The following is a 14,673-nucleotide window of genomic DNA, read 5'->3' as shown; positions in this document are numbered from 1 at the left end:
ACCTACAGAACCAAAAATATTTACTCTCTGGCTCTTTTCAGGGGGCATTTATTATTTTTTAAATTAAAGTATAGTTGATTTACAATGTTGTGCCATTTTCCTCTGTACAGCAAAGTGATTCATATCTTTTTTTAAAAAAAATCTATCTAGCTCTTTACAGAAATGTTGTTGATGCCTGCTTTAAATTTATACTCTCAATACCAAGCAGAATAAATAAAAATCAATTCACATGCCTATGAAGCATGGTAAAGCTGTAGAGTATAGAGAAAAAGAAATAACATCTTAAAAGGAAAGACAGTTTCACCTACAGGGCGTGACAATTAGACTTAAAAGAACAAAACAGCAACAATAGAATTCAAGGGGCTAAATCTGGGAGTTCCAGGTTTTTGAGCACAAATCACCTATTCTGCTTGCTTGACCCAGAAGTAAATCTTATTCTGCTAAAAAAAAAGGGGGGGGGGAGAAAGAATGAAAGAAAGGAAGGAAGGAAGAAAAAAGAAAGAAAGAAAAAAAGAAGCCAATGGGGTAAATCTGTAAAGTGCTGAGGAAAAGTATCAATTTAGAATATTTATATACAGCTAAACTAACATTTATGAGTGAAGTCAAAATGAAAATGTTTTCAGTCATATAAGACCCAACATACACTGCAGAATGCAACATTACTCTTCTTCCAAATGGGTACCCAACTCCGCCGTTCCCCTGAATTCATGGGGATTATACATCCCTACATCTCTGTCCTATGCAGCCGAGGCATGACTGTGTAACTTATTCTAGATAATTGAGTGAAAATGAAGTACATCTCTTTCAAGCCAGAAGTTTTAATAACTAGAAATAGAGTTGCTTGCTAATGTTCAGTGGGTGACTATACTGTATTTAGATTCTTGTTGTATTTGGGAGGAAAATAACAGAAACACTAACTGTAGAAATTTTTAGACAATGGGTGAGAGCATGTGTACTTGGGTAAGAAGAGAACTGAATCTAGAGTAGAAGAGCAAGGCGGAAGAAACATTAAACATGGAATTTTATAAGTATATGGACCTACTGGTCACAGAGTTAGGAGACTAGAAAATATCCATATATAGGAAATGGGCATATATCAAAGGAGGCATCAGAGCAGAAGGGGAAAAGAACAGACTAAAATAAATAGTACTTGACAACTGATTATACATTGGGAATATATTAGATGCCTACTTCACATCACAAGTATAAATAAAAGTTGTGATTATTAAGGATCTAAACATGAAAACCAAATCTTTAAAACATTTAGAGAAAAGTTTAGGAAAATATCTTTAATATTTGGTAATAGAGAATACCCTTATTTATTTATTTATTTATTTATTTATTTATTTATTTATTTATTTATTTCTGCACCCTCGGCATGTGGAAGCTCCTGGGCCAGGGACTGAACTCGAGCTACAGCAGTGACCCAAGCAACTACAGTGACAGAGCCAGATCTTTAACCTGCTGTATCATAAGAGAACTCCCAAGAAACTTTATAAAAAGGACATCAAGGAGTTCCCACTGTGGCTCAGCAGAAAGGAATCCTGACTAGTAACCATAAGGTTGTGGGTTTGATCCCTGGCCTCGCTCAGTGGGTTAAGGATCTGGTGTTGATGTGAGCTGTGGTGTAGGTGGAAGATGAGGCTCGGATCCCACGTTGCTGTGGCTATGGGGCAGGCCAGTGGCTACAGCTCTGATTAGACCCCTAGCCTGGGAATCTCTATATGCCACAGGTGTGGCACTAAAAAGCATAAATAAATAAATAAATAATAAAAAGGACGTCAAGGCAAAAATTGTAAAAGGCTTATTTTGAAATTTGACCTCATCAAGATTTAACACTTCTGTATAAAATTTACCAAAAATAATGTAAAAAAAGAAAGCCATAGGTTCAGAGCATAAAAATTGCAATGCATATAACTGACACGGAATGAATGCCTATGCTGCAGGTGTGGCAAAAAAAAATACATTAATGCCTAGAATATATAAGGAATTCCTATAAATCAACATGAAAAGGTAATCCGTAAGAAAATAGACAAAGCACATGAGGAGAATTTATAGAAGAGGTTACTTGAATGGTCCATACACATTCCATCTTGGTTGTAATCAGGAAAATTAAAACAAAAATGAGATAGAGTTTTGCATATAATGCATTTTCATAGCTCTATCAATAAATCTACACCACCAAGTTTTAGGGATAATGTAGAGAAATGGCAACTCTCATACAAGGCTGGTGAGAGGTAGACTGTTACAAGGACTTCAGAGAACAGTTTACTACCATTCAGTAAATTTCAAGGTGCCCAGACCCTCTGTGCAAAAAACATTTTCCCTAATACTGTTCAAAATTGAAAACAATGACAATTTAAATGTTGGAGAATAGATGAATACATTACAATATAACAACACAGAAAATCAAAGGATTGAACCAAATCGATATATATTGAAAACATACTCATGTCAAAAGAAAGAACACAAATGGAAAAATAAAGAAAAAATGAAGCTGGGCAAAAAAATATTATATGTTATCTTATGGTTAGAGGAAATGAAATAAAACTATAAAAACACGGCAGGATGGAGTTCCCATCATGGCTCAGTGGAAACGAATCTGACTAGCATCCATGAGGATGCAGGTTCCATCTCTGGCCTTGCTCAGCGGGTTAAGGATCCAGCGTTGCCTTGAGCAGATGTGGCTCAGATCTACATTGCTGTGGCTGTGGCTGAGGCCTGAAGCCACAGCTCCTATTAGACCCCTAGCCTGGGAACCTCCATGTGCTTCTGTGCAGCCCTAAAAAGACACACACACACAAACCACCAAAACCAAAAAAACAAACAAGAAAAAGCCATGGCAGGAAAGGCAAGCTGCTACTCTTGGAGTAGGTCTTCCTCTGCTGTTGGGAGGAGGGGCATGGAATGGGAGGAGGGGCATGGAATGGGAGGAGGGGCATGGAATTGGGGAAGGGCAGAAAGAGCGCTTCAACTTTTTTTGATTTTTTTGAAAAGATGGCAAAATGGCAACAACATGTGTAACCTCTAGGCAGTGAGTTTGTATTTGGTTCGTGATTTGTTTCATAATATACTATAATATTTTTTAAAGAGAAAGACATGACAGGAAAGAAAGGGCCCTTAGAATGTATCTCTAAGAATTAGGGAAGTGCTGTTGAAGTTACCAAATCCAGAACTGGAGCCCCACACCCACTTGCTCCGAGAGCAAGGGTGCTGCCCATTTAGTGTCTGCTCAAATCTGCTCTAAAAAGGTTCCTCTCGTTTCCTCCTGCGCTTTGACCTCTGGATGAGTGCAGCCTTCTAGAATCTGAACTTTTTGCTTTGGTCTTAAAACTCATGTGTCATAACGGAGAAGGGTTTTTTTTAATTTGTTTGTTTGTTTAAACATATTGGTTTAGATCTTGCAGCAAAAAACAGGTAGCTCCTTTGCAGAAGCAGAGGATGTAAATAGAGTGAGAGAAGAGGGTAGGGGCGTGTGTGAAGGGAGTGTGGAGGGATGAGTGGGTTTCTCTTGGGGATGGTATCATGTCATTCATGACAGTGATTGACCACCCTCTGGCTTACACTCTAAGGACAAGAATCACTGCTCTCCCAGAAAGAAGTGGGCTGGAACCCCAGCTCCTAGAGGATTCCTCTAGCACAGATCTCATGCTCTGATTTCCCTGGGATGCCAGCTCTCTGCTGGGCCTCCACTGCAGGCCCTCAAATTATTTGCAGATCCCAAACCCATTCCCCTCCCAAACCCTACACTTATCTTGATTATTATTATTATTTTTTTGCTCTTTAGGCCGCACCTGCAGCATATAGAGGAGAGGTTCCCAGGCTAGGGGTCCAATCGGAACTGTAGCTGCCAGCCTACAACACAGCCACAGCGATGCCAGATTTGAGCCATGTCTGCGACCTACACCACAGCTCACGGCAATGCCAGATCCTTTACACACTGAGCAAGGCCAGGGATTGAACCCACATCCTCATGGATATGAGTCGGGTTCTTAGCAGAGCTTCTGTGTCTGCCAGCTTGCATCTCTCACAATTGTCCTAGCTTAATAAATCTATTTCTTGCCTATCCAAAAAAAAAGTCAGGTTCTTAACCTACGGAGCCACAATGGGAACTCCTCAAAATGTGAAGCTGATAAAGGCACTCAGGCCTTTGCTTGGGAGCCTCCAGTGACTGCCAGGGTGAAGATAATAAGATCAAATTTCTTGTCTTGGCCCTCCAGATCTAGCAAGAGGTGGCTGCTGCTTATTTCTAGAAACCACCTCTTGCCCCCTCTCTCCTCTTGCTTTCCTCCAACCACCCTGTCTTCTTGCAGATCCAGGCGCTCCACTGCCTTGAATCCTTCGCACCAACTGTTGCTTGTGCTTGAAACAGTCTTTACTGCCACCTTCCTGTGCCCAGCTTATTTTCACTATTTGGTGCAGTAATTCTCAGCCTGTGCTGGGCCCCACTTCCCACCTCAAAGTTTCCATGTAACAGGTCTGGGCTGGGGCTATGATTTATAAGCTACTCACATTATTCCAATGTGCAACCAAGGTTGAGAACCACTGCTTTACTTTACTTATTTATTTATTTATTTATTTATTTTTGTCTTTTTTTTGTCTTTTCCAGGGCTGCACCCAAGGCATATGGAAGTTCCTGGACTAGGGGTCTAATTGGAGCTATAGCACCAGCCTACACCACAGCCACATCAACTTGGGATCCGAGCCGCGTCTGCGACCTACACCACAGCTCACGGCAACACCGGATCCTTAACCTACTGATCGAGGCCAGGGATCAAACCTGCAGCCTCATGGTTCCTAGTCAGATTTGTTTCCGCTATGCCACAACAGGAGCTCCACCATTGCTTTAGTTTAAATATCACCTCATCGAAGACCAGGCCCCTATCTAGAGAGGATGTTTCCTATATTTGTTTTATCTCAGCTCCTTATTTATGTCCTTCATAGCTCACTGCCTGGTATTTTACTTGTTTACTTGAATTAACTTTTCCTCTCCTGGGGAACAGTGGTCCTCTGAGTGTGGATCCTAGACCAGCAGCATCAGCGTTGCTTGGAAACTTATCAGAAATGCAAATTCCCAGGCTCCATCCCCAACCTCCAGGCGATTCTGATGCATGCTAATGTGGGACCCCCACTGCACTAAGAGTGAGCCCCAGGAAGCCAGGACCCCTCCTGTGTTCTTCAGCTGGCATTCATTTTTTTTTGGCCCACAGCATGTGGAAGTTCCCAGGCCAGGCATCCTGTGCCACTGTGATAATAATGCCAAATCTTTAACAACTAGGCTACCAGGGAACACCTTCACCCTACAACCCTGCATTCTTGTCCAGCAGAGCCCAACATGGAGCAGGGGCTCAATAAATCTTCACTGAATAAAAAGTGATGATGACATATTTCTTTGTTAGTAGCTCACGTGTGAACTGAAAGATGATTGAAAGGAGCAAAACAAACTAATAAACCCTCAAACTGGAGTTCCCTGGTGGCTCATCGGGTTAAGGACCCAGCATTGTCACTGCAGTGGCTTGGGTTGCTGCTGTGACAAGGGTTCAGTCCTTGTCTTGGGCACTTCCAAATGCCACGTGCATGGCCAAAAACAAACAAGCAAACAAAAAACCTAAAAACCCCAAACCAACTTTTATTTCATTTCTTAAAACCTTTAAGATTTATTCATAAAAGATTTACTTTTCTCCTCACGATGAACATACAAAAAAGTGTGCCTTATTTGATATCTGCTCATCCCCTTTTTCCCCCAGAAAATTCTACAACTGGGAATGTACCTAAACATACTTGTCATGGGGACAGGTATCTTTTTATTTCTATTTAGGGCAGGGCTGTGAATCAAGCTGATTTACCTAAGGTTGCAGATTAATTTCTGCAACGCCAGATGTTGGAGAAGTAGAATCCTACTGTCGTTTCTTTTTGCTTCTAAAATGTGGAATCAGGAACATCAAGGAACACCTAGGCCAACATCTACCTTTACTGAGCAGCTGGAGAGAGAGCTGGAGAGAGTGGGTCAAGATCCTATTGTAGGTTAAGGGTATGCTGGTCCTAGAACCCCCCCACTCCTTACCATTGTGTGGGTAAAACCCATCATTCCTTTTCCGGTTTTTTTGGGCCATGCTTGCTGCCTGCACAAGTTCCTGAGCCAGGGATCAAACCCTCTCTGCAGCTGTGACCTGAGCCACAACAGTGACAATGTTGGCTTCTGAACCCACTGAGCCACCAGGGAACTCCAAAACCAATCCTTTTCTTTCTTTTTTTTTCTTTTTTTTTCTTTCTTTCTTTTTTTTTTTTTTTTTGGTCTTTTTAGAGCTGAATCTGTGACATATGGAAATTCCCAGGCTAGGGGTTGAATCGGAGCTTGCTGGCCTACGCCACAGCCATGGCAACACCAGATCCTTAACCCCTGAGCGAGGTCAGGGATTGAATCCATGTCCTCATGGACACTAGTTGGGTTCATTACCACTGAGCCACAATGGGAACACCCCCATCATTCTTAATAGCTGATGTCCTTCTCACAAAGCCCAGTGTACTTTTTTTTTTTGTCTTTTTGCTATTTCTTGGGCTGCTCCCGTGGCATATGGAGGTTCCCAGGCTAGGGAGCTGTAGCCACCGGCCTACGCCAGAGCCACAGCAACTCGGGATCCGAGCCGCGTCTGCGACCTACACCACAGCTCACGGCAACGCCAGATCCCCAACCCACTGAGCAAGGGCAGGGACCGAACCCACAACCTCATGGTTCCTAGTCGGATTCGTTAACCACTGCGCCACGACAGGAACTCCCCAGTGTACTTTTCTGCCTTATTCTCACAAGTTTCCACAGTTCCTCTACCTATAAGTTATAGGGAGAGGGCAATAAAAAGTGAATTGTGCATAATCACTTGGGCTATGGTGTGGTTTCATTTTCCGATGCTCTGTTCCTGCACTCAGCCTGGAGGAGGAGGCGTCAGTCACACCAGTTACCCAGCAGGTGAGCTTGGGGCAAGGGGGAGGGAGCATCTGCTCATTGAATCCTGCTTTCTGAACCACACAGCCAGGACCCCCTTCAGTCTCCCTTCCCAGGGGCTCTGCAAGATTTCAATCAAGTAAGAATTCTGAAAATAAGATGATTCCTAATGGCAACAGCAGAAGAATCCCAAATCTAACAGAGGCGATCACCAGCCTGAGGAAAGGCCCCTCACACGCCAAAGAGCGTGTCCTGGGCTTTTCGTGGACCACCTTGCTGTGTCTTCCTCTGTACCTACTCTTTTACTTTTTCTCGGATGCAGCATAATGTAGAAAAGCCCATGCTCTGAGGGCAGATAGAATTGTGCCCACACTCCAGCCCCAATATTCAGTTGCTTTGTGACTGTGAGCAACTGAGTCACCCTTCCCAAGACTTCATCTTCTCAGCTGGAAAATAGGGACAATCGCAGTAAATCTTTGTGAGGATTGTTACAGAAATTTAATGGGCTGCATAGGTCAAAGCTCACAAATGTTAACTGCCATTATCATTCTCCTCCTGTGTTCACTGGGAGTCTTTATGCCTCTTGAGGAAATCATTTATTTGGGGCTGAAAACAAAGAAACCAACATTCATTCAGTGTCTGGCTGGTGCCTGCCCTGAAATAGATGCTTTATAATCTCCATCTTATTTACTCCTTTTTTTTGTCTCTTTCTTTTTTTTTTTGTCTCTCTCTTTTTTTTTTTGTCTTTTTGCTATTTTCTTGGGCCGCTCCCACGGCATATGGAGGCTCCCAGGCTAGCGGTCGAATCGGAGCTGTAGCCGCCGGCCTACGCCAGAGTCACAGCAACGTGGGATCTGAGCTGCGTCTGCAACCTACACCACAGCTTACCGCAACGCCGGATCGTTAACCCACTGAGCGAGGCCAGGGATCGAACCCGCAACCTCAGGGTTCCTAGTCGGGTTCGTTAACCACTGCGCCATGACGGAAACTCCTTTTTTTTTTTTTTTTCCGCCATTTCTTGGGCTGCTCCCGTGGCATATGGAGGTTCCCAGGCTAGGGGTCCAATTGGAGGTGCAGCCATCGGCCTACACCAGAGCCGCAGCAATGTGGGATCCAAGCCGCGTCTTCGACCTACACCACAGCTCACAGCAATGCCAGATCCTTAACCCACTGAGCAAGGCCAGGGATCGAACCTGCAACCTCATGGTTCCTAGACGGATTTGTTAACCACTGAGCCACGACGGGAGCTCCCCTTATTTACTCCTTAAAATAACCCTGTGCGGATGTTACTATCATCATCACCATCTTCATCACTGTCGGAGGAGACAAACTCAGAGCTTAATTAAGTGACTTGTGAAAAAAACACATAACTAGTAAGCAGAGCATAAGAATCCAGGAATATGGCCCTTTGACTGATCTATGATGTTTTCCAAGGAGAAAAAATAGAAAGAGTTTTTTTCTTCCTTTAATATGCTACGAGCCTTTCTTCAACTTCTCATAGAATGTCAGAGGCAGTGTTGGGGAGAGAGACACTAAAGGAAATCTATTTCTTTCTTAGTATAACTTTGATATGCTACAAAGATCAGCAGGTATATACCATAACTGCAATTGGGAAATTCATTTACTATGGCACTACATAGTAGGTAAACTTAAAATAGATTAACAAGGGGGTAACATATTAAAAGTCTAAATATATCTGTTTTTTTTACCCATTTATTCCTCTAGTAGTTCTGCCAATGGAAAATAATCAGGCAATGTATATAAAAGAATGCTTGTGACAGTCTCGCCTATGTTACCATAAAGAGAACTGAAATAAGAAACAATCTTAGCATTCAACTGTATGGAAATTATTAAAACAAATTATGGAATACAATGCAGTCATTAAAAATGATCATTAAAAGTGCTTGCATAACTTGGATATTTTTCAAGATATACTTATTTATTTATTTATTTGGTCTTTTTGCCATTTCTTAGGTCTCTCCCATGGCATATGGAGGTTCCCAGGCTAGGGGTCGAATCTGAGCTGTAGCCACCAGCCTACGCCAGAGCCACAGCAACGAGGATCCAAGCCGCATCTGCAACCTACACCACAGCTCCTGGCAACGCTGGATCCTTAACCCACTGAGCAAGGCCAGGGATTGAACCCACAACCTCATGGTTCCTAGTCGGATTCGTTAAACACTGAGCCATGATGGGAACTCCTCAAGATATTTTAAATAAAAAAGCAGGTAAGGAAATGCTATATAAAGTGTGATAGTGCTTATAGAAAACTATTTTTAAATAAGGAAAAAAAGAAAAAAGAAGAAAATTAGGGCCATGCCTGTGGCATATGGACATTCCTAGGCTAGGGGTCAAATCAGAGCTACAGCTGCTGACCTACACCACAGCCAAAGCAATGCCAGATTTGAGCTGAGTCTGAGACCTACACCATAGTTCACGGCAGCACCGGATCCTTAACCCACTGAGCAAGGTTAGGGGTCGAACCTGAATCCTCATGGATTCTAGTCGGGTTCTTAAACCACTGAGCCACAAGGGGAACTCCCTATAAGATATAGTTTTATTTATTTATTTATTTATTTATTTATTTATTTATTTATTTATTTATTTTTTCTTTTTAGGGCCGAACCCACGGCATGTGGAATTTCCCAGGCTAGGAGTCAAATTGCAGCTAGCTGCCAGCCTACACCACAGCCACAGCAATGTGGGATCTGAGCCATGTCTGTGACCTACATCACAGCTCACACCAATGCCAGTTTCTTAACCCACTGAGCGAAGCCAGGGACCAAAACTGCATCCTCATGGATACTATTCGGGTTTGTTAACCACTGAGCCACGATGGGGAACTGCCTAAGATATATTTTTAAATGAAAAAATTCTAAAAGGATCTGGATGAATTTAACAGTGATTGCCCCTGAGGTTATAGAAATATACTAAATATGTATTATGTCATTTCTTCATTTCTGCATATCTATATTTCTAAGAAATTTTCTCTAATAATGTGTTACTCTTTTTTTTTTTTTTTGACATTTCTTGGGCCACTTGCGTGGCATATGGAGGTTCCTGGGCTAGGGGTCCAATCAGAGCTGTAGCCGCCAGCCTACACCAGAGTCACAGCAATGTGGGATCTGAGCTGCGTCTGCAACCTACACCACAGCTTACGGCAACGCCAGATTGTTAACCCACTGAGCAAGGCCAGGGATCGAACCCGCAACCTCATGGTTCCTAGTCGGATTCATTAACCACTGAGCCATGACAGGAACTCCGGATGTGTGTTACTCTGGTAATAAGACAGAAATATTTCTCTCTCTCTCTCTCTCTTTTTTTTTGCATGCATAATTTCCTGCCAGGGATCAAACTTGTTGCCGCCACAGCAGTTGCGGTGGTGGATCCTTAACTCACTAGACCACCAGGGAACTCCAAGACGATGATCTCTTATTTATGTTTGACACCAAACACACACTATCCAGTTAAACCTTTCTTTCTTTTTTCTTATATTATCATCCTGTTTCCCTTAAGAAAATCCAAACAACCCTATAAAGCACAGTTCCCTTATTTACTTTTGAAGACGATATCAGTAATGAAGGTCAAGCTCCCCTCTAAGAATCCTGGATCTGAAGACCCAGTTTGCAAACACTAGAGGGGCTTGTAAATCTCACCTTGACAGGTGACTGCCTTCCTCTACTCGTGGGGCTGCAGGGAGAGTCCATGAACTACCATTTCCACCTCCCCCGCCATGCCCCCTTCTGGTATTCTTCTCCCCATGACTCTAAGTCTGGCCTCACCTCTCCTCCCCCTCTCCTCGTGGTGAGATTACACTCTCTCAACCCCTGCACATTCGCCTTTTGGCTCAAAAGATTTCAGAGCTCAAACACACGCCACGAAGCCTTCGCCCTCTCTATTCCAGTGCCTGCGGCGCACTCCCTCCCCCCACTGAGTACCTGTAGGGGTCCTTGCCTCAGTCCCCATCTGCTCACTTGGAGCTGCCAAAGGAAGGAATCCTCTCCATGACAAGAGAAGGGATAACGGATCTCTAGGTTCCTGGGGGCTGCGGAGAGGGGGAGGGGGATGTGGGCTAGAAAGTGGACTGTCTTCTGGACTCTGGGAGCCTGAGAACAGCACACGCGCAAGAGCTCAGCCAATTATACAGAGAAATAATAGAAACCGTGTAGCAGGATATTAATGCTGTGGTTCAGCAACGCTACGGGTTGAATGTAGCCAGCTGTTATGGTACCCTGGGAACTCAGTCACTCTTTTAAGTGCTCTCCAAATGGTGACTTTCAGTTAACTTCGGGGAACACAACCCATCCTTAAGATTTGGACTATTTGGACTTTGTTTGCTTCTGTTAATTAAAACAACAAAATGCGTTTTCTTAAACAGAAGAGTTCCTTTTATAAAACACAGTATGTTGTCAAAATAGCATTCATCCTCGGCAATATTGCCCAATGTATATACCACTGGAGCGCTGGTCAGGGTTCCAAAATGCTCATAAAAGGAAACTTGACTACACTGGTTTCTAACATTCAACGATCTAAACAAGCAAAGACGAAGAACGCAGCTTTTCTTTCTTTAAGGCATAGCTCTTCCTCTATTCTGAAATCTAGAATCAGAAAACGGAACTCTTGAAGCCACCGTCTCTGGTATAATAAAGCCTTAGCAGTATGTTAGGAAATATAACAATGATGAGATAAGCAAAAATTCCAAAGGCTTGGAGGACCGGCCCTGAAACACCCTCACGCCTCTCCACTCTACCTAGAAAGGATTAGATGTTTGCTAGGAGATGAAGCAGAGGTATAAAATCTACTACTTACCATTTTTATTGTAAAGACTTGAAGTCCTGGCACACTTCGACCCAGAAGATGCTGTCAGAGTCTGACAGTGAGTGTGCAACTTTGCTAGGCAGGGTGTACTTCCTTTTTTGAAATGTGTGGTCTGTCCAGTCTTCACACATTGATATATAAGGTTTATTTGCATGTTATCTCAGCTCTCAAAGCATTTGTATAACTGACCAGGTTTATCCAGATATTACACATTAATAGTATGAAAACAGCTACAGGTGAAGCTCTGAAGTCTGGAAGACTGACATAAAATTTTTTTAAAAGTGCCTGAATAGTAAATCCCATGTATGTTATTAGGTTGCTTTACATAAAATGTGTATTTGTGGATCTATCATCTGTTTATCTATCAAGGACTCACATCAAAGTGTTAACAATAGGAGTTCCCATTGTGGCACAGCAGTAACCTGACTAGTATCCATGAGGATGTGGGTTCGATCCCTGGCCCTTCTCAGTGGGTTAAGGATCTGGATCTGGCATTTCTGTGAGCTTCGGCATAGGTCATAAACGTGGCTTGGATCCTGTGTTGTCATGGCTGTGGCGTAGGCTGGCAGCTGCAGCTCCAATTCGGCCCCTAGCCTGGGAACTGTCTTTCTTTCTTTTTTTTCTTTTCTTTCTTCCTCTCTTCTCTCTTCTTTCTTTCTTTCTTTCTTTCTTTTCTTCTTTTCTTTCTTTCTTTCTTTTTTCTTTCTTTCTTTCTTTCTTCCTTCCTTCCTTCCTTCCTTCCTTCTTCCTTCTTCCTTCTTCCTTTTCCTTCCTTCTTTCTTTCTTTCTTTCTTTCTTTCTTTTTTTTTTGCTTTTTAGGGCCACACCTGCAGCATATGGAGGTTCCCAGGCTAGAGGTCAAGTTGGAGCTGCAGCTGCTGGCCTACATCACAGCCACAGCAACTCTGGATCCAAGCAGCGTCTTCGACCTACACCACAGCTCATGGCAACACCAGATCCTTAACCCACTGAGCAGGGCCAGTGATTGAACACACAACCTCATGGTTCCTAGTTGGATTTGTTTCCACTGCTCCATGCTGGGAACTCCTAGCCTGGGAACTTTCAAATGCCAAAGGTGTGGCCCTAAAAAACAAACAAACAAACAAAAAAACCCCTTAAAATATTTAAGGCAGTTCCTGTTGTGGCATAGCAGAAATGAATCCAACTAGTATCCATGAGGTTGCGTGTTTGATCCCTGGCCTCGCTCAGTGGGTTAAGGATCTGACTTGCTGTGAGTTGTGATGCAGGTCACAGACCTGGCTTGGATCCCACATTGTGGTGGCTGTGGGATAGGCCAGCAGCTGTAGCTCCGATTTGACTCCTAGCCTGGGAACTTCCATATGCCATGGGTGTGGCCCTACAAGGCAAAAAAAAAAAAAAAAAAAGTTAACAGTGGTTGACCTAAGTGGAGGTATTATCACAAATAATTCTTGTTTTGTATTTTGCTGACTTTTTGACTTTTTTATTTTGTGTATGTAATGCTTGTTTCTTTCTTTCTTTTTCCCCCCCCTCAGGCTGCACCTGTGGCATATGGAAGTTCCCAGGCTAGAGGTTGAATCAGAGCTGCAGCTGTCAGTATTAGCCACAGCCACAGCAATGCCAGATCTGAGGACCTACACCACAGCTCAAAGCAATGCTGGATCTTTAACCCACTAAACAAGGCCAGGGATTGAACCCTTATCCTCATGGATACTAGTCAGGTTCATCACCGCTGAGCAACAGCAGGAATTCCTTATAATAATTGTTTAGAACAAAACAATAATCTTAAAAAGAAGAGAAGGATCATGACAACTTTAATCAACTCCAAATGTATTTAAACCTATCTCACCAATATTTAAATAGTGGACATATTAATAAGTTTATCACAGGGTGTTATTAATTTCATAGAAAATATAAAGTAAGTGTCAGTCTAGGTTCATGCATTAACTTTTTGGTAATATTCATTAGCATAGATGCCTTAGTCTCTCAGACTGGTGAATAGAGATTCTTGAGTTAAGGACATGATATTTGCTCCCAACTTGTCAGATTTCCCGCCAATCTTCTGTAATACTTGTCTGAACACATACTGGTGCATGGATTTATCTCTTTTATTTTTATTTTCTATTTTTTGCTTTTTAGGGACACAACTGCAGCATATAGAGGGTCCCAGGCTAGGGGTCCAACTTGAGCTACAGCTGCCGGCCTACGCCACAGCCACAGCAACACAGGATCCAAGCCTCATCTGTGACGAAAGCTCATGACAAAGCCAGATCCTTAACTCACCGAGCAAGGCCAGGAATCAAACCCGCAACCTCATGGATACTAGTTGGAATCATTTCCGCTTCACCATGATGAAAATTCCTCTCCTTTATTTTTAATATATATAATATATACATATAGATAGATAGAAAGATAGATAGACACTAGGGTAATTTCAAGGGCTGAAGATAATCTTTGTGTCCTATTGCAAAGGAAAGGCAACTGACTCCTTTAATTTGGGTTGTAAATTTCTAGATCTTGTTACTGCATTAACTAGTAAATGAACACCAAAGTTTTTCATTTAATCCTGAGCTAATGCTAATTACTACTATGACAATAAAATCCTTTATTAAAAGGATGTTCCCTATTATGTATTTCTTAAAATGAAAATGTTTTTCACAATCAAGATATGGTTAGGAATATGGAAGGAGTCATTGCCGGGACAAGGTTAAAAGGCAGGGCAAGAGTCATGTCCCAGGGGAAAAAAAAACCCTGAGATTGCCTGGAAACCTGTAGGTATTTTAAAGAAGGGTGGTGCTTGATATAGTCAGGAGTTAGGAGGGTTGTCAGGAATCTGAAATTGCACCGTCTCTGGCACAAGTAAACCATCAATGAATGAGTGGAACAGGAAAATGAAGGCAAGGCAGATATGAGAACCAGGTAAGCTTTCAGATATA

General features: G+C 42.6%; 1 protein-coding gene across 1 annotated transcript in view; it reads right to left on the bottom strand.

Moving 5' to 3' along the window:
• FYB1 (FYN binding protein 1) overlaps positions 1–11,824 on the bottom strand; it is a 177,967-nt gene extending 166,143 nt beyond the window's left edge. The window contains exon 1 of the mRNA XM_047766660.1: positions 11,750–11,824. Within this exon, the coding sequence (XP_047622616.1) occupies positions 11,750–11,752 (3 nt within the window). The 5' untranslated portion in view covers positions 11,753–11,824. The remainder of the gene's footprint in view (positions 1–11,749) is intronic.
• Positions 11,825–14,673: the final 2,849 nt, after the last annotated feature.

Source organism: Phacochoerus africanus, chromosome 1 (assembly GCF_016906955.1).
Source record: "Phacochoerus africanus isolate WHEZ1 chromosome 1, ROS_Pafr_v1, whole genome shotgun sequence".
Lineage (NCBI taxonomy): Eukaryota > Metazoa > Chordata > Mammalia > Artiodactyla > Suidae > Phacochoerus > Phacochoerus africanus.
This window is presented reverse-complemented; position numbering and strand designations above follow the sequence as displayed.